The 19,710-nt window shown below is 30.5% G+C and overlaps 1 protein-coding gene and 1 long non-coding RNA gene across 4 annotated transcripts in view; both read right to left on the reverse strand.

The window, feature by feature from the left end:
- Positions 1-5,115: 5,115 nt before the first annotated feature.
- Positions 5,116-9,870, reverse strand: LOC120071489 (calcium-dependent protein kinase 8-like). Of its 2 annotated transcripts, XM_039023803.1 has the most exons (9): positions 9,570-9,870; positions 8,640-9,204; positions 7,631-7,754; positions 7,345-7,488; positions 6,871-7,023; positions 6,665-6,780; positions 6,383-6,550; positions 5,811-6,041; positions 5,535-5,690 (listed from the first exon to the last, which is right to left on the reverse strand). In XM_039023803.1, exons 2-9 carry the CDS (start codon positions 9,141-9,143, stop codon positions 5,535-5,537), a joined length of 1,596 nt encoding a protein of 531 aa, XP_038879731.1. In that variant the 5' UTR covers positions 9,144-9,204; positions 9,570-9,870. The 2 variants fall into 2 exon arrangements, with proteins under 2 accessions (XP_038879732.1, XP_038879731.1); XM_039023804.1 differs by lacking the exon at positions 9,570-9,870 and having other exon boundaries at positions 5,116-5,690; positions 8,640-9,143.
- Positions 9,871-18,528: 8,658 nt separating this feature from the next.
- The window catches only part of LOC120070875, a 37,817-nt gene continuing 36,635 nt past the window's right edge, over positions 18,529-19,710 (reverse strand). Inside the window, exon 7 of one of the 2 annotated variants that reach the window (XR_005480050.1) lies at positions 18,529-18,723. This is a non-coding gene — a long non-coding RNA (uncharacterized LOC120070875). Of the gene's footprint in view, positions 18,724-18,830; positions 18,846-19,710 lie in introns of those variants that run through there. The other variant, XR_005480051.1, reaches the window with a different exon arrangement.

Genomic DNA, 19,710 nt, shown 5'->3' on the forward strand with positions numbered 1-19,710 from the left:
GTAAACATTGTAACAAAGAGAAAAAGAGAGGATGGGTAAAAAATAGTAAACACTTTAACAAAGAAATATTTAAAATAGTAATTCGCTTGTTAATTGTAGTTTTTTTTTTTTTTTTTTTTGAAAAAAATATGTAAGGTATAAAAACATTTTCAATGCCATATAGTTTCCAACATCTCATAATCAATTTTTCCACATCCCGAGATTTTCGAAGAAATTTGATTCATATAAATAAAGTTGATTTTATTGATTTTGTAGAAGTATTTTATAGCTTCTAATATTACGACTCTATGATGTTTTCTCTTGAATATAAACTTTGATTCAAAAGCTTGTTCTTGAATTAGGATGATTGATCCATTTTTTAGGTTTCTTTGATTCAAAAGCTCTAGTCTTTAATTCTGAATTAAAGGAATACCCAAAATGAGTAGCTTCAATTTTGATGAATCTTGTGTGGACTTGGGTTTATTTGGATTTAACTTAATCTCGATTTAGACGAACTCAAGCTAAATTAGCTTTAGATCTCGTCACTACATGATATAATTTGATTAATTAAACTAGTTTAAGTCGAATGATGGATTAGAGTAGGAAAAATTTCTCAAAGGTTCGAGTCTCTGCTGGGTCCCACCTTGATTGGGGCGGAAAATCTCCAGTTTAACCGAGAATGAGGTCAAAGCGGCGACCTCTTTAAGGTCTCGACCTCGATCCCGTCCCGATTAGGTTTTTAAATATATATAAATAAATATAACTTCTTTTTTCTTTTCCTTCATACATTCTAATTTCGATATTCCTCTCCTTTTCCTTCTTAAACAACAAATNAACCTAATTAAAGTATCTAAGCTCAAACCTAAAAGAAATTTAAGATTTTTTTTTTTTTTAAAAAAAAAGTCCTCATAGAGAAACAAAAGGGAAAATGGACAAGGGGTCCCCACGGGAACCCGTTTCCACGACAAGGAATCCCTTCCCCCATCCTCACTTTCAAATGGGAGACAGGGGCGAGGATGGGAGTAAAATCTCTCATCGGCTACGAAACACAGATACTTCATGTTGAGGCAAAGAATCTGTATCAGACAATATCAGATACTGATACTTCTAGATACTTCCCAAATACGTATCTAACACGCGATTTGATGTATCTATTTCTACATGTACTTTTTTTTAAAGAAAAAAGACAAGCAACTCATCTAATCTTTTCCAATCTAAAACTAGGCAACCTATTTAAAAAGTTCACTACTCGAGTCCAAAACTAAAAGGAAAAGAATAAATAAATAACGAACCAAACCCTAGACTAAAACCATCTAATCTCTATATTCACATTTGAGTCCTCACAAAGTCCACCAAAATATAAATCATTTGGATATCTTCGACAATTCAATGAAGAAGTTCTTCGTTTGTCTTCATACTTCTCCCTCTAATCTTTTTCTTCTTCTTCTTTGTAATATGAATCACTTTTCTATTGCATTTTATTAATTATTGTACTTCAACATCTTCGATGTTTTTTTTTTGTATTATATTTCAGTGTTTGTATTCTCTTTTGTACTTGTTATTAACTTGCATGCTAAATTTATTTATATCTTTTTTTTTTAAAGAAAAAGAAAATGTATTTTCAATGTATCAGTATTCTCGTTTTTTAGAAATATATATATTAAAAAATGGCGCATCCTTAGACGTATCTGTATCTTAGTTTTTTAAAAATTGACGAATCACCATATCCGATCATATCTATATCGTGTAGCCGTATTTGTGTTTGTGCTTCATAGCTCATCGGGGATGAGGATGAGGAACCCTCTCCACCTTATCCTGAACTTGTTGCCAACCCTATGACAGATCAATTGCAGGCGTGATATTATTTACTTTTTAAAATTTTCATATCCATTTAATTTAATTCTAAGGCACTGTGTATGTTTATAATTAATTCCAAATATATATTTTCTTATTAATTCATCATTAGTTTGAATTGATGACATGAATCAAATTTTAACCATTCAACAAATGTCGCATTTTCAAATTTAAATTTAGAGCAGATATTAATTTATACCCTGAATTTTGAATGTTTATAAACTCTAAACTAATAATTGTATCAATTTAAATTTTGAACTTTGGAGATTGTATCAATTTAAATCTTGAACTAATAATTGTATTAATTTCTAAACTTTTATAAGTGTATCAATTTAAACCCTAAACTTTCATAATTGAATCAACTTAAACCCTTATTGTGTTTTATGTAGATCTACATACATTTATGAATGTTCAGGATTTAAATTGATATACTTATGAAAGTTCAGGATTTAAATTGATTTACTTATGAAAGTTTAAGGTTTAAATTGATATAATCATTAGTTTGGAGTTTAAATTGATACAAAGTCAGGTTTAAATTGATATAATCTCCAAAGTTTAAGGTTTGAATTGATACAATTATTAGTTTAGGGTTTAGATTGATACAATCCCCAAAGTTTAGAGCTATGAATTGAATTGCCCTTTAATTTATGCACTTATATGAATGTGTGGGGGAAGGAGTTGTCAAAATATACTTAACAATTTTGATTTAATTTGATTCGTGAGATTAAAAAAAGAGGATTTTCAAAAATAGAAAAATAAGAAAAATTATTTACACAAAATAACAAAAATTGATCTTTTTTTATAGCTGTTGATAGAGTTTAATAGAAATCTACCAATGTCTATCAATTATAGAAACTGATAAAAGTCTATCATTGATACTATATAATAGATACTGATAAAAGTTTATCATTTTCTATCGGTAGTTTTTTTTTTACTATTTCTATAAATAGTTTTACATTTTGTTTATATGTGAAAAATTCCTTTAAAAAAATATGAATTTTGTTTTATAATTCTGAATAATTTTTTCCCTGATCAAAAATTGAATTTACAACCTAATGACATTTTTTAGTGCCAAAAATTGAAATTTTGATAGAATAATTTAGGTCTTATTGTTTGGTTGGCTATTCGAATTATGTTCTATGTTTTTAAATTCATTTATTCCGTTTCTGAAAACTATTTTTGGATTATATGATCCAAACAGTGTAAATTCTGAAAAGTAATATTTTTATGTTCATTTTTTAAAAAATTTTAAAATAAAAAATTATATTAAACAAAGATTAAAACGTTTAGAAATACAACATTTCATATTATAAACTCAATTCATCTTTAAAAAAAATTAAAATATATAATATGTAGTGCATTATAAATTATATAATATTACAAAATAATAACTATACAAATTTTTTGTAAAATAAAACACGATCATAAATAAATTAATAATAATTTATTGTCAATTAATATTTGATGGGTAACTACAACTAGTTTTACGATATATAAATATAGTATCAAACTTATTTTAAACAACTGTTTAAATTAGATGTGAATATAGTTAACTGAAATAATGCTTATATTATAATATCAAAGTCCGAAGTTCGATTCTCCGACTTTACATATTATAAAAAATGAATTATAAAATCAATATATTTATAGTGCTAAAATTTGTCAGTCAACTCAGTGTGAACAATAGGGACAAAGAAGCGAGATTATTCTAAATCTCAGTGTAATTTTCTAAAGTTTGTATTAATTTTATGAATTGTTAATTTACTCTAAATATATATCATTTCTAATATGTTATTAATATCATAAAAATTTAATTCAAACTTCAAAACAAATCTCAATTGAAAATTTTATTATCCTAGAGAAATTTGGTTTTTCAATTCAATCAGATTCTTATTATTTATTTATTGTCAATATGTGGTGGAAAAATGGATACTCTCACTTGGAGCTTGATAACACGAGCCTATGAAGCACAGATACTTCATATGATGCAAAGAATCAATATTAGACACGTATCGAATATCGATATTTTCAGAAACTTTTCATATACATATCTAACACGCGATTTGACGTATCTATCTCTACGCGTATTTTTTTTTTAAAGAAAAAAGACAAGCAACTCATCTAATATTTTCCAATCTAAAACTAGGCAATCTATTTAGAAAGCTCGCTACTCAAGTCCAAAACTAAAAGAAAAAAAATAATAATAACGGACCAAACCCTAGACTAGAATCATCTAATCTTCATCTTCATATTTGAGTCACCACAAAGTCTACTAAAATATAAACCATTTAGATATCTTCAACAATTCAATGAAGAAGTTCTTCGTTAATCTTCATACTTCTTCCTCTAATTTTCTTCTTCTTCTTTGCAATATGAGTCACTATTCTATTGCATTTTATTAACTATTCTACTTCAACATCTTAGATATTATTTTTTTTGTATTGTATTTTAGTGTTTATATTCTATTTTGTGCTATTGTTATTAACTTGTATGCTAAAATGATCTATATCCTATATTTTTTTAAAGAAAAAAAATATATCTTCAACGTATCAGTATCCTTGTTGTTTAGAAATATATATAAAAAAAAAAAATTGCACATCCTTAGACGTATGCATATCTTAATTTTTTAGAAAACGACGAATCATCGTATCAGATTGTATCCGTATCTGTGTTTAATAGATACGAGCACTATACCAATTGAGCTGTACTCATTTTGAACACTCAAATTATCATTAATTATACTGTTGTTGGGTATTTATTTTTTATTGAGATTGAGATGGTGGGACTTACATAAGTGAAAGTTAAAATTGTAGAAGATATATGAAGAAATAAACGTTGAGATGAGATTACATTATAATACAATTAAGGACATGTTTTGCCAAGGAATAAGAGTTGAGAAAACTTATGACCTTGTTTTTAAACCCACGGTGCAGCGCCAACTAAAAAAAATATCGATTTCATGGCTTATTAATTTTTTACATTATCATCTTCGCAACTAAACAACCCCTGAATGGTTATTGTTATTTTTATATTATTATCAAATTCAACAATGAGTTGAGGGTGAGAATTCAAATTTCTTACTAAACTATGCTAAAATTAACAATGAAGTTATTGTTCATGGCTGGGTTTTTTTTTCCTTTTTTTTAAAAATAAAAATGGAACTCATAACAAAACCCTAATAAATAAATTAAAAAAAAAAGTCACCCCCAAATGAAAGAGGAAAGAAGAAATGCTGTGGTGGAAGTTGAGAAATGTTGTACTAATCCAACAATCCAATAGAGGTTGAAAATAAAAAAATCAAAGGTGAAAAGTAGATTCAAGCAAATTCTTACATTGCTAGTAAATGAAATCACTTGGCCTAATTGATTGATTATATACACACAATCACACACTGATGAGGTCCTCAACCAACACATTTTTTTTTTACCCTTTTTTACCCTTTTTTCTCTCTACAACTAGCTGGTCATCTCTGATCTCTCAACTACCCCATAACAGACACCCTAAAGATAAAAATAAATATTTCAAGAGGCCCGTTCTAGACCTCCATTCTAATCCTGGCTATCCCAAAATGTCTGTTCTACCAAGTAAAACATATTCAAGTTGGGGAAAGAAAAAAGAAGAAAAAGAAAATTTTCAGAGTTTCTTCCCTGTATCCATCCCATCCAAATCCACAAAATCAATCAGCTTCCAATATTTGTAATTCATCTAGCTTCGTTAGTTAGATGTAACGATCCATCTCTCATTAACTTTAAACTCAGACTGTTGAATCTTTCTCGTGAGTATTGTCTCGACGCTTTTCTCCAATCTGTACCCGCCTTCATCATAGCCGCAAACTCCTCATAGCTTATACGCCCGTCCTGAAGTAATGAAAAGGAAAACATTACATGTGTATGTGAAGATCAACAACATACGGAACAACACCATTAAAGGGTGGCATGAGAGTTGAACCCCCTTCTATGTATGGAACAAAAACTGACCTTGTCTGTGTCCACGTCATGCATGATGGCATTGATAACGTCCTCACCGTTAGTCTCGTCCTCGTCATTAAGTGCATTTCTTAGCTCTTCAATCTCTATGTAGCCACTCTGGTTTTTATCAAAGAACGAAAAAGCTTTGTGCAGGTGTTCATCATTGGCCATCTTTTTAAGATGGACCGAAACAGCAACGAACTCTGAATAATTCAATGTCCCATCACCATCAAGATCAGCCTGTCGAGAGTTTTAACACTTTTCTCAGTTTAACAATAGTACCAAAACTTCTTGTTGCTATGTTTTACAACAATCCAAACAAGATGGAGCTACTGTATGCATCTCGTGTGAGCAAACATGTCAAACTTGTTCTCTTTTTCCAAAATTAAGCAGTTACATTGTTTCTTCACTTTCTTACACACTTTTGTCGATAGAAGTAAGAGTCCGAGCCTTAAGTTCTTCAAACTAAGATGATTGATTGTGCGGAGCTCAAGGAGCAATCAGATCAGATCTGTAGTTATATATGATTTTGAAGACGGTGTCCAATAAACGGATGAGGTTAGAAAAAGAAGAATGCTTACAGCTTCGACAAGTATCTGAAGATCGGTGTCAGGAATCTGCTGGCCTAGTTTTTGTAATCCAACACGAAGCTCCTCGAGGTTTATCTTCCCTCTTTTGCCAGTATCCATCATTTCAAATGCCTCCTTGATTCCAGCCACTTCCTCAACTGATAAATGCTCGGCAATAACCTAATATACAATATAATTCAAATTTTGAGACATTAAGCTTCTTCAATATTAAATGTTCAGCAAGAACTTCCAGAACCATTGCAAAAGTGTTCTTTGTATTCGAGATATTATTACCCGTAGAGCTCTTTTCTTCAGCTTGTTCATCACGGAAAACTGCTTTAGCCTTGCTTTCACAGTCTCTCCCAATGAAACATTTGGTGCCTTTTTGGCATTTTGTAACCATGGATGCTCTACATTTGAATAGAAGGGAAAACCATTCCGTAAGAAGCACTAAATTGTAAAGCCTAGATAATCTTTTTTAACAGAAAAAAACCTAATACCAAGAACTTCTTGAGCAGTGAGTCGCCTTTTGGGGTCAGGATCGAGCATTTTCTTCACAAGGTCCTTTGCATTGTCAGACACTATAGGCCAAGGGTCCCTCTTAAAGTCAATTACTGAGCGAATGATAGCCTGTGCAACCCCCTGTTCGGTTTCTGCTTGCAATATATGAAGAGAATTTAACCAAAAAGAAAGAGAAAATGGGCAAGAATCTTCAAACACATGATGTTCTTATGATACCTATCACAAGCATTTACATACACATGACATTCTTATGCTATGGATCACAAGAATTTTCATATACATGACATTCGTTATTCATATGATATGGACCCATAATCAGGCTAAATAGAAAAAGGGAATTAAGACTGATTTGTGTTTAGGTTCAACAAACATTAGTTGAATTCAAGGTTCTTTTTTAATTCAATTCCTTAGGTGAAAAAAAAATTAAAAATACGAAGTTGAGAGACACAAACCTGCCCAAAAAGGTGGGACACCACAAAGTAGAATATAGAGAATGACCCCAGCACTCCAAACATCAACTTCTGGACCATAGTTCCTTTTCAGGACCTCTGGAGCCATGTAATATGGACTTCCAACGATTTCATTAAACCGCTCGCCTAAGAGAATTGCATATTTGTTACATTACACTTGCAGATGCTTATGAAGAAGAAGAAATAAAGAAAAAAATTGCATTACATGAAAGCAACTATGTTTTAGAAAGGTAAAAGGCAGTTATGCTGAATGGATCTAATCAAATACCAGGTTTGAAGAACACCGATAATCCAAAATCAATTGCCTTTAATGGAGCTGTTTCCTTCTTATTTCCAAAAAGGAAGTTCTCTGGCTTGAGATCACGATGCATAACACCGTGTTTATGACACATCTGCACAGCAAAATGCATATAAATGTATAAGTGACTCACATTACTTCTCAATAAGCTCAACACAGAAGGAAACACTGTCACCAGACAATGGAGTCAATTGTGCAGGGGTGATGTTGAAGTTGAAAACACAAGAAGGATTTGAAAATCAGCAGCAAAGTCGTGCTCTAAATACTAACTATAAGTTATCGATTAAATTACAAAATTAGTTACTAACCTTTTATGGTCATGTCCACTTAGTTTCTAAACTTCAAAAAGGTACTACTAATTCTCATAATTTTAAATGGTGACTACATGTAAGTTTTCTATAAGCACCATTAACTAAATAGTTTCATATGATACCTATTAGATAAATACTAGCAGATTTAACATGTTATGATAGACAAATAACATAAGAAAGTGGATAATGCAATAAAATAAAGTGGCATGGTCTTCAGAGGGATTTCATATGTTGCTTTAGGGTGAGGGTATCCTACACGTGTCATTTTATCTTGTCCGGTCGTCTACTTCTCCACTTCCATCTACTATCTATTGGACGCATAATTCTAATAAACCAATATTTCTCTAATAAATATACCTATGTTATCATTGAGTAAACAACTATAACGAATCAAAATCCCAAGTTCTTGACATAAACTAGAACTTTCTAAAGTTCAGAAAACTAATAACACGTCTACCAAAGTTCAATGACTAAATTAGTAACCGGAACCTATGTTATAATCAAATCAAACAATCAAAAGAATTTGTTATCAGGAACCATTGAAACCAGCTCAAGCTCACCAAGACACACAACCTTATCCTCACCCTTTCAAACAAAGAACAACAAGAACCACAAAGTGGAGAACATATAGATCCAACAATAACAAAACATAAACATGAATGTTTCACCTGCACAACTTCAACAATGGTCCGCATGACAACTGCAGCAGCTCTTTCGGTGTAATGACCCCTCGCAACAATCCTATCAAACAACTCCCCACCTTCACAAAGCTCCATAACAATATGAACAGCATGTTCATCCTCATAGGTGTCTCTCAATGACACAATATTCGGATGCTTAGGCAAATTCTTCATAATTTCAACTTCTCTCCTCACATCATCAATATCCACAGCAGTCCTCAGCTTCTTTTTCGAAATCGATTTGCAAGCAAGTTTCTCCCCTGTGTTTCTATCAGTACACAAATACGTTATTCCAAATTCACCCCTTCCAAGCTCGCTACCCAGATCATATAAGGCAGAAATGTCTCGACCCGTTGGATCTTTCAACACCCAGTTCCCACCACCATTGCCATTGCTCACTACATAATCAGCTGCAAATGGGTTCTGCTTCTTGTTCTTCCCCTTGTGCTGCTGCCTTGAAGGAGTAGCCGGAGTAGCACAGCAATTCCCCATGAATCAAATCAGATCCTCGAGCTTTCAGAGGGTCTAAACTTTCTTTTGGTCTTCAGAGATTCTAATAACACCGAATAAAGGGAAAAAGGGGAAACAGATCTCGAAGTTACAAAAACAGGGCAACGATTAAGACAGAGAAAAGGGGGGGAATCGAGATTTTAAAAGAAGATATTAAGAGGGTATTTGAAAGCAATACGTTAGAAAGAAACAAGAAAAAGATTCATACAAATGGAGAAGAGAAAACAACAACAAACGCAAATATCTTTCAAAATTATCCAAAAGCGAGAAAGGATAGTCTTGTCATGGACCAAACAAAAGGGAAAGAGGGAAACCAAGCAAAAAAGAAAAAGATAAGAAAACCCAAATTACAAGAACATTTCTTTAACAAACACAACAGAAAAAACAGAGAAAACCCAAAAACCTCACCTGAAATCCAGATCAAAATTTGTTGGAAAACACCCAGAAATCGAAATGGGTTTCTCTGAATCTGTTGAAGAACTCAAGGAAAGAGGAGATCGAGAGAGTTATTGAAGGGGAAGGTTAAAAGAAGAGGAAAAAGGTAATTCAAAAGTGTGAATACACCATGGGTTCTCTGAGAGAGAGAAGGTCAAAGCTCATTTTGCAGAGACCCTTCTCTCTGCGAGTCTCTCTCAATTCCAAATTCTCTCTCCTTGATTCAAATGAAGAGAGAAACCTCTTTCTTTTTTCTTCCTTTCCCAATCAATGGGTGAATTGTTTTTCCCCCTCTTTCTTTCTCCTAATAATTTATCTTTTGGAATTGAGATTTTTATTATTATTATTATTATTATAGTCAAATTGCAAAAAAACCACCATGAGTATTAAAACTAGATCAAATTAGACATTCAAATTTATATAATTATATAAAATATAACATTTGTATAACTGAGTGTTCCCTTTATAATTTATGGATTCAATTTCTACAATTATTATAAGTTTGAGAGTCTAATTTTAAAATTTATTGGCCCAATTTTTACAATTGAAAGTTTGAAGGTATAATTGTAACTACCACTATAATTCAGGAGTGGTTTTTGCAATTTACTCTTTTTTATGATAAATTGTACAAAAACACTCTTAAATTATGGTGATAGTTGCAACTAGACCCTCAAACTTTCAATTATGAAAATGTACCCCTCAAACTTACTTACGTTAAAATTGGACACTCAAACTTATAATAATAATAGAAATTGAATCCTCAAATTATAAAAATTGAACCCTCCAACTCAAACCGTTTGTTATAATTTATTCAATTGTATAAATTTGAAGTCTGATATTAATACTTGTATAAGTTTATAGGCTTAAATTTTATAATTAAAAGTTTGATATTATGATTACAACTACCATCCTATTCTAGAGTTTGTTTTTGCAATTTGCCATTTTTTTAAGGATGGGTTACAAGTTTTTAATTTTATGGTAAAATACCTTTGGCCCATATGGTTTTCATTCGGTCTTTACATTTCAAAATGTTATATTTATTTATTTTTTTAAAATTAATTTTAATGGTGATAAAAAATGGATAAAAACAAATTCAATCATAATTAGTTTTTTTAGTAAAATTACAATTAATTTATTATTTTTAAAATAACTAATACTATGAACTAAAAGTGGACATGGGTCGAACTCAAAATTAATAAATAAAATAATTTTTCCCCTTATTTCCATTATTATGGAATATGGACAAATAAAGTGTCCAAAGATTAATTACTTAGATTAACATAAAATCAATAAGACAAAACAAATGTGTCCTTCCTCAAATTGCTGAAAGTTCTTCCAATTGCATGTGGATGATCCAAAAATATTGCTCAAACTAAAGTACTGATTATTATTGGTGCAAAAAATAATATATTACACTTATAGCCTTTTGTTCTCAAAATTACAAAAAGAGATTATTAACATTTCATTTATTGTATTATTTCACATTGTATTTCAAGTATAAATATTAGTTGAAATATTTAATAATGCATGACTTTGTTATGGCATCTGGTAAAAGTTTTGCTTATTCACTAATTTGTTATATATTAAATATTTATTTAAAATTGAAATAAAATATTAAAAGAATGGTTATTAAATAAACGTATCAAATTCAAAGCATCCATAAAAATGCTTGTTTAGATTTTTTTTTTTCATGTTCATAAATATTTAATCTAGGCATAATTCAACTAATTTGGGAGAAAGAACGATTGAAATCAGTGTTTGTTTTATCTGACTCTTTGATTATTGTTCAAATGCTTAGAGGAGCTTTATCTATTCATATGGAAGTGTTTCATTATATTGCAGATATCAGGAGACTTTGTGCTTCTTTTATATTAGTCTTCTTCCAATATGTGCCTCATGATTCGAATCAAACAATTCATTCATTGGTTTGATTGGGATTTATAGGCTCAAGCTTTTTATGACTTAAGCACTTTCCGTCTTGAGTTGTATCTAAGTTTTTGTATGATTTTTCTTTCATTATAGGTCATAGTGCCCCTAAGTGTGGTGTCGTTTTTGTGTTTCTTCTTCCTAAAAAAATATATTTTAACATAATTAATATTCTTTTCATAATATAATCAACATAAGTAGGAAAAAGAAAAGAAAAGAAAAGAAGCTAACATATGATATAACAATTATTATTCCAAAACATGCATCTATATCATTATGTTACAATAAAAATAATATATGACATAAGAAAAAGATTACAAAAACATAATATACAGATGACATAAGATCAGACAAGACGTGTGAAGATTGATTTGAATTGACAAAATATTATTGAAAAAATCACTTTACCAAATTCTATAGACAATATTGTATTAAATATTAAACATTGTTTTCCTTATGAATCCTTCAAGAGGCCTTTGTTTTTCTTTTTCTTACTTTGAAATTGTTGCAATTGAAGACTACAAAGAACAAGTTGGGATTTATTTATTTATCTTAACTTTAAGTTTAAACCAAACCCAAAATAAATGTAGGTATTGTTCAACACATGTACAGTTGGTGGACTTTTTGGACTTTTCCATTCCAAAATTCCAACCTTTATGCAAAGTAAAATGTGGATATAAAATCTTCTTCCTTTGGTCACATTTTGCAACTACTTTTTGGACTTTTTTGTGCTTCAACTAAAACTATTGAAAGTAATAGTCATCAATCATTTTTCATTTTTCTTCAGTTTTAGATTTAATTAAGTTGAATTATATGCTTTAAAACGATCTTTTTGGTGCATAAATTTTTTAAATCATGTTGGTATTAATGTTCATATTTCTTCTTAGTTGTTTTTTTGTTTACAATTTTTCAGAACATTAGTATTGATGCTAAAATTCAGATAAGAGAAACGTGCATGACCTTCATGTAGCATCAACAATGAATTTGTTTAAAAGGGAAAGAACATGTTTGTTAAAAAGAACTTGCACATCAGTGTAGGGGTGTTCAAAAAAACCAAAGACCCGAAAAAATCGAGCAACCCAACCCGACCCAGCTAGTTTGGGTTGGCTAATAAAAAATTGATTTGGTTTGGATTTTTTTTTAATGAACTCGAATAGGTCGGTTCATTTCTCGATTTCATAGGAAAACCGTTCGGTTCGAACCGAACCGACCCAGGAAGAATAGGCTATACGATCGCCTACCCAATGCTATAATAGCTGAGCTCCGCTATACGATCGCTGAGTAATAAAATGCTATACGATCGCCTACCAAATGCTACACGATCGCTGAGCTCGGCTACACGATCGCTGAGTTCGGCTAAACGATCACTTAGCTCTGCTATACGAACGCCGAGTAACAAAATGCTATACGATCGCCTACCAAATGCTACACGATCGTTGAGCTCGGCTACACGATCGCTTAGCTCTACTTCACGATCACTAAGTAACAAAATGTTATATAATAGCCTATCCAATGCTATACGATTGCCTAACAAATGCTACACAATCGCTGAGTAACAAAATGCTATACGATCACCTACCTAGTGCTATACGAACACCTACCAAATGCTATACGATCGCTGAGCTCAGCTACACGATCACTGAGTAACACTAGACAATCGCCCACGAATACCCTGTGATCTCTTACTCGGAACTACCAAATGCTATATGATTCGCCTACTAAATTGGAGGCCTATCAAATATCTGAAATATTTCGTCAATCTCCGCATTTTTAACCCTTTTACTTGACACAAAAAACTGTCAAGTAAGAGTTTCTTATATTTGACACGCGAAACGTGTCAAGTAAGACCTTATATTACTTGACACGAAAATCATGTCAAGTAAAGGTCCGCGTGAAAATATTTGAAATATTCTATCAATCTCCGTTTTTTTAACCCTTTTACTTGACACGAAAAAAATGTCAAGTAAGAGCTTCTTATACTTGACACGTGAAATGTGTCAAGTAAGACCTTATATTACTTGACACGAAAATCATGTCAAGTAAATGTTCGCATGAAAATATCCGAAATATTTCGTTAATCTCCGCTTTTTTAACCCCTTGACCTTTTTTTTTTCCATACTTGACGTTTTTTCCACATAAACATCAAGTAATTAAAAACTACAAGTGTCAAGTAATGTAGATTTTGTAGGTATTTAATTAGTGATTCCAAGTTTTTTTTTTCAAAGGAACCAATAGAACCGAACCAACCCAACCCATTTTCTTTGGGTTGGTTTGATTCGGGTTCATAATTGAACAAATGTTAGTTTGGGTTAGAAAAATACACAAACTAAAGCATAGAGTTGGGCCTAAAATATCCCTAAATCCAACCCAACCCACAAACACCCCTATACCAGTGTTATGTTTGTCATGCACACTTTGATGCTTAACTTCATGAGTAGAAGAGGGTGGAAGGTAGGGAGTTTGAGATAGGATTCAAGATACCACTTTGGAAGTTATAATCATATATTTATAATAATGTTTAACCCGAGTCTTTTTCTGTCTCCATTAGAAATTAGGTTATTAGATAACTAAATTAGATATTTTATGGGTTTGTTGACTCTGAGAGTGTCTTGGTCATGCCTCATGTGTGAGTTGGGCTCCTCGACCTTGGAGGTGATCAACCCAGGATGAGGTCGAAGGATAGGTTGAACGTCCAAAGCCCAACTCTCTTCCCTTGGTCCAATTTGTTTGTTTTGGTTCGATTTCCTTTTCCCTTAATTTTATAGATTTATTCTTTTCGTCCAAAATTACCTATAATTGTACTTATTTGACAATTATTAATGTTTCTTACTTTTAATTGACGTTGTCTAAATTGTGTACAAATTTTAAAAACATCAAAAATCTAATTTCTATTTTATTTTCTCCTAGTTTATGAAAACATGGTATAATATGACAAATATTAAAAAGTAAATATGGCACAACAATTTTGAAGATGTTATTTGAAAATTTTAATTTTCATGAAGTAATTTTTTGGTTTTTTAATTTGAAAATGAAACACGGTAATGAAAAATAGCTTCAAGCTCTATTTTTTACAATTAAGAGATTAGCTAGAAGTAATTGCCCACATTTTCTTTAGTGTGTGAGAATTTCTTTAATGCATCCGTAATTTAAAATTAAATACCTATAATATTTAGGGTTGTTTGTATTCACTTGAGAAAAAAATTATTTTTTCAAAAATTCATTTTTATTTAAGAGATTTTTAAAGATAGAAAAATAATGAATATTATTCACACAAAATAGCAAAAATTTAATATTATTTGATAGAGACGGATAGAACTATCCGTGATAGAAACGGATAGAAGTCTATTAATATGTGTTTTTTTTACTATTTTTGTAAATACTTTGACATTTTTTCTATATGTGAAAATTTTCCTTTTATTTAAATACTTTTGACACCATTTATTGACTTCAAAAGCTATTTTGAATAGTTACTAAACACTCAATTTTTTTCTAAAATGACTTATTTTTTAAATTAAGCGGTTCAAAATGCATTCCAAAAACACCCATAATTTCGTCAAAACTAAAATTTATAAAACGGTGACATGGGCTTTTTAATTTTTTTTTTCCAATGAAGTAATATATATTTTTTAGAATTGGTGATAATATTATACAACAACAACGGGATTCCATAATCCGGGATCAAGGCATCAAAGTAACAAAGCACAAGCAAAGACAGGACAACAAAACCAAAAAACTCAAAACCCCACAAACTAGGGGCTACAGCAAAACAAAGAACAAACATCTGTACACACTAGATAAGACCAAGAAGGTCAACTCGCCAAGAAGTAGCACAATAAAGCAATATATTTGAGATTGTCTAAAAATTCATCATTTATTGATTAAGATATAAATGGAAAGTTTTTTTTTTCTTTCATTTTTTCAAACTCCTATTGAGATTGGAAATTCTATGAATCTAACCTTATGCACGTTGGAGTGGGGATTTTCGTAAGCCTTCATTAAATGAATGAGTGCATAATCATAATCTTCAAATTATCTTCTTAATGTTAATGGAAACTAAAGCAATGCACAATAGAACGAAAGTTTTCAAGACAATGTACAATTTAATCATAGTCTTTTTAATCGATAGTGTTGATTAAGTGAGCGATTTTTTAATTGATAACATAAGGTACCGTTTGATTTAAAATTTCTTAAATGTCTAAAAATAAAGATAATTGTGTTTGGTTGTGCATAGGAAATGCTATCAAAATTTTATAAAAAAAGTTATATTGGATTTAAATTTATAAAATTAAACATGAAAACCTTATATAATTTTAATAGATTAATTAATTAAACATTCAATATATTGATAAAAATTAATTAATTAAGAATCAATAATAATTTTAATTATAAATATTTGACAATTGAATATTTATAATCAAATTACCCAATTAATGTATTTATTAATTATAATCTAATATTTAATCATTTTTATAATTAATTTCAACATTAATAATTTAATTTTAATTAAATAATTTAACAAAATATATTTTAATAAATAATATATTATATAAAAAGAAAGCAAGATAAAAATATGATATATTAATACATAATACTTACAAAAAGTTTTATAAATATGATAGGTTAATAATGTATGAATTAATAATATTAATCACAATAAATATTAATTCATTAATTAAATTATCAATAATGATTATGTGTTCAATTAAAATTAATCTCAATAATTGTTATTTGATTATTAAAGAAATGCTAAAGTAATCAAGTATTATTATTGAGAAATGAATTCTTATACTAACTAAATTGAACTAATCTTTATTACTATTTAAATAAGTAATTGTTTGTTTAATTAATTAATAATTTATGTAAAAAAAAGTAGTCACATTCATTTATACAAATAGATCATTATTAATTTATTAAAAATAAATATTTATATTAATTTTTTTAAATTAATTTAAAATGAAATTATATATAAATGAAAAACAGATGAAGAGAGAAAAGAAAAAAAATATCGAAAATAAAAACTCATATCTAAAAATGAGGATGCCTAGAAATAACTTATTTTTCGACGAAGGATTGAAATATTCATCAGTTAGGTCAAACAATGCTTTTTGTTTTTTTCTAACCAAACAAAATCTCTCGTTGAAAAATGGGAAGATTTTAGTTGATTGAGGAAGGTAAGAACAAGCAAATAGTATTTGAGAAATGTTGTTGAAGAAAGTCCTCTTAGGAGTTACTTTAATTAGTTGAAGAAAATTCTCACCAACAAAATGCAAATTAATTTGTTTAAATGAGATAGACTTTTATTCCGTTTATAATTTATTTGTTCAAATGTAGTGATGATGAATAAGATCTATTGTTGGTGGAGGGAAAATTAAAAGAATATTGTACTTTTAGAAACTATTTAGGAAAATATTGTTTTTTCAAACTATTTGTAAAAATATTGTTGTTTTAAATAAGTCGAGGGTTGAAAATTCGACGTCGAATTTTGAACCCTCGACCTTTTTTTTTTTTGAAAAATATTGTTGTTTTCAAACGGATTCTGTCATCTCAGCAAGTCTGACTAAATAACGAGCTAATGAATCTTCTTCTTTTTGCCACTAAACTTCCCAATCAAATTCAAGAGAGCGAGAGCGAGATTTTGAGCGAGAATACCGTACAAATTTCTCTTTTTTTTTCTTTTTTAATTATTACACGTTCCACCTTTTTCTTTCTAATCCTTTCTTTTTTAAAAATTTTCCATTTTATAAAAAAAAAAAATTCTAAAAATATTTATTATTTTATTTAAACTCTAAAAAGAATAAATTAAAAAAACAATAACTCATAAAAATAAAAAAAATGTAAATTAAATATCTCATTTATATAAAAATAATTACAAAAATCAATGTGTCCCACAAGGCGGACATCGTCGATTTCGAGCTAGTTGTCGTCGTCGACTTCGAAATTGAGGTTGCTCGGGTTCTTCTTGATGTTGCTCTAGTACCTCTGCAGGCGCTTCATAATATAAATAAATCATTATGCTGTCCACAACCCCGACCATGTCCATGCACGTATGAAGACAAAGGGACAGCCTCTGAGTCATAATGTCCTGAACCAAATGTTGACATCATCAATCATCGGACTAACATAATCAGTTTGACTCTACGTCTACGTCATAGGGACAACTCTTCCACATTATGTGCAACCTCATCAAACCCATCCTCTTCCCGAATAGGTCATCTACGTCTAGGAGCTGGTGAAGGAACAATAGGATATCGTATATATAATGAATTTCCTCCATATAGCTTTGGTTGTCACTACATATAGCAAGAACCTGGTTCGGATCATTCTTAACCTCACGGAGTCTACTGTTGTTCGATCTCTGTGAATTATAAAACAATTAGACAATATTTAAAATAAATTTAAATTAAAAAAATTAGATAATATTTATTCATTTACCAAATGACCCACAACTGCTCCCGGACGAGTGACGTAGCACCTTGTGATATTATTATACCAATGAATATATTCTGGAGTGACATCTGTGTCAAACTGTTCAAGAGAAACCCCACTGCAATAAACCTTGCACGATAGTGCCATCGCACTACCAAATGTGCAACTTTTTCGGACCAATCTCCAGTCCTTAGGTTAATATCATGGGATATCCTGCTGAATTGTCTCACCACCCTATTGGAAGATGCCACGACCATTCGTACAAAAATTAGGCAAAGTATGCACAATAATTTTGTACGGCTCCCAAATAACTTGAAACACAAAATATTATATTAGAGAATATTAAAGACAAATACAATAAAAATGTGAATAAAATAATCAATTAGGTTTAGTGTAATGTACCTGTTCAGGTTGAAGCAGATCAAACATGTATCTATACTGGTTGACTACATGTGTAGCTGTCCTAGTCACACAAATTTTGTCTCTCTACCTAAATTTTTAAATTGATAATTTAGAATTTAAATTAACTAGATCAGTGATATAAAAATTAAATTGAATTAAAACAACATACCAAGAACCGTAGGCTCGTCCAACTAACTGAGCGTCATTAACATGATGTAGTTGTGGAGCCATTGTTGGAAATCGCTCCCAAGCCCATAGTTGCAAAAGTATGAGAGACCCAGCTATCTCTCAAACCTCAGTCTTGTTGCTTTACATAGTTGTCTATACAACCATGCTCTCACCCACGAATACCGCCCCGCATCATGGAGGTTAGCTAACAGTGGCAGGAACATCAAGTGAACAAAATGACTTGATTTATCTGAAACAGACTTTCACCCATCATTTGTAGTATATATGCTCGCGCATATCTTATAACGGTTTCCTCGTCTGCATCATCTATGAGCTCACGAAATTTATCGTCTAATGATTATTCAATTATAGTTATAATAATCTAATATATTCAATTTGTTGTCTAATGATTATTCAATTATAGTATAATAATCTAATATATTCAATTATAGTCTAATGATTATTCAATTATAGTATGATTATTAGCTCTTTTTTTCTCTTTTTTTTATATATTTCTATGGAAAGTTCAAATAAAGTGAAGACTCTTGCTCTCTCAATCTCGCTCTCTCCTAAGATCTCACTTCTCTCACTCTCGCTCTCTCTCAATATCTCGCTCTCTCTGTTATTGTTGTTATTTTTCCATTAATGATTACTAGTTTTCATTTCTTCTGGAACAATCACAAACACTTTTTTGATTATGGATCTACTTTTTTGTTTGTAGACAAAGCTAATTCAGAATTGTCTTTCATTCTAAGGCATAACTTGTATCCATGCGCTTCATATTCGCCTAGAGTTCGCTCCCAGAAATATAGCCATCCCTACCCCTCACGTCAATCCCACAAGCCTCCGTCTAATTCGAAATGATAACAAAATGCATAGGTTGTTAGAAGCAGCTCGAATACATAGATACATATAGTATACCATCTCATTACTTTATTTCCTCTATGAGGGAAAAAGAAAAGTAATAAACCTGCAATCTCGAGGGTGGATGTGTGTCAAAACTTCAACCTTCGACAACCCTAAGTGAGATTCACGAGATTTCCCTTGTCGAGGGTTGAAGTTTCGGCTTATGTATTGTTTCTAAGTTTTTCTTTGTTCGTCGAGTTCTCAACGTTCGACCTCCACATTAGTCAAGTTCTCAACATTCGACCTCTAGCCTTGAATTCCCAAAACAACAATATTTCTCTAATAA

This window comes from Benincasa hispida, chromosome 2 (genome assembly GCF_009727055.1).
Source record: "Benincasa hispida cultivar B227 chromosome 2, ASM972705v1, whole genome shotgun sequence".
NCBI lineage: Eukaryota > Viridiplantae > Streptophyta > Magnoliopsida > Cucurbitales > Cucurbitaceae > Benincasa > Benincasa hispida.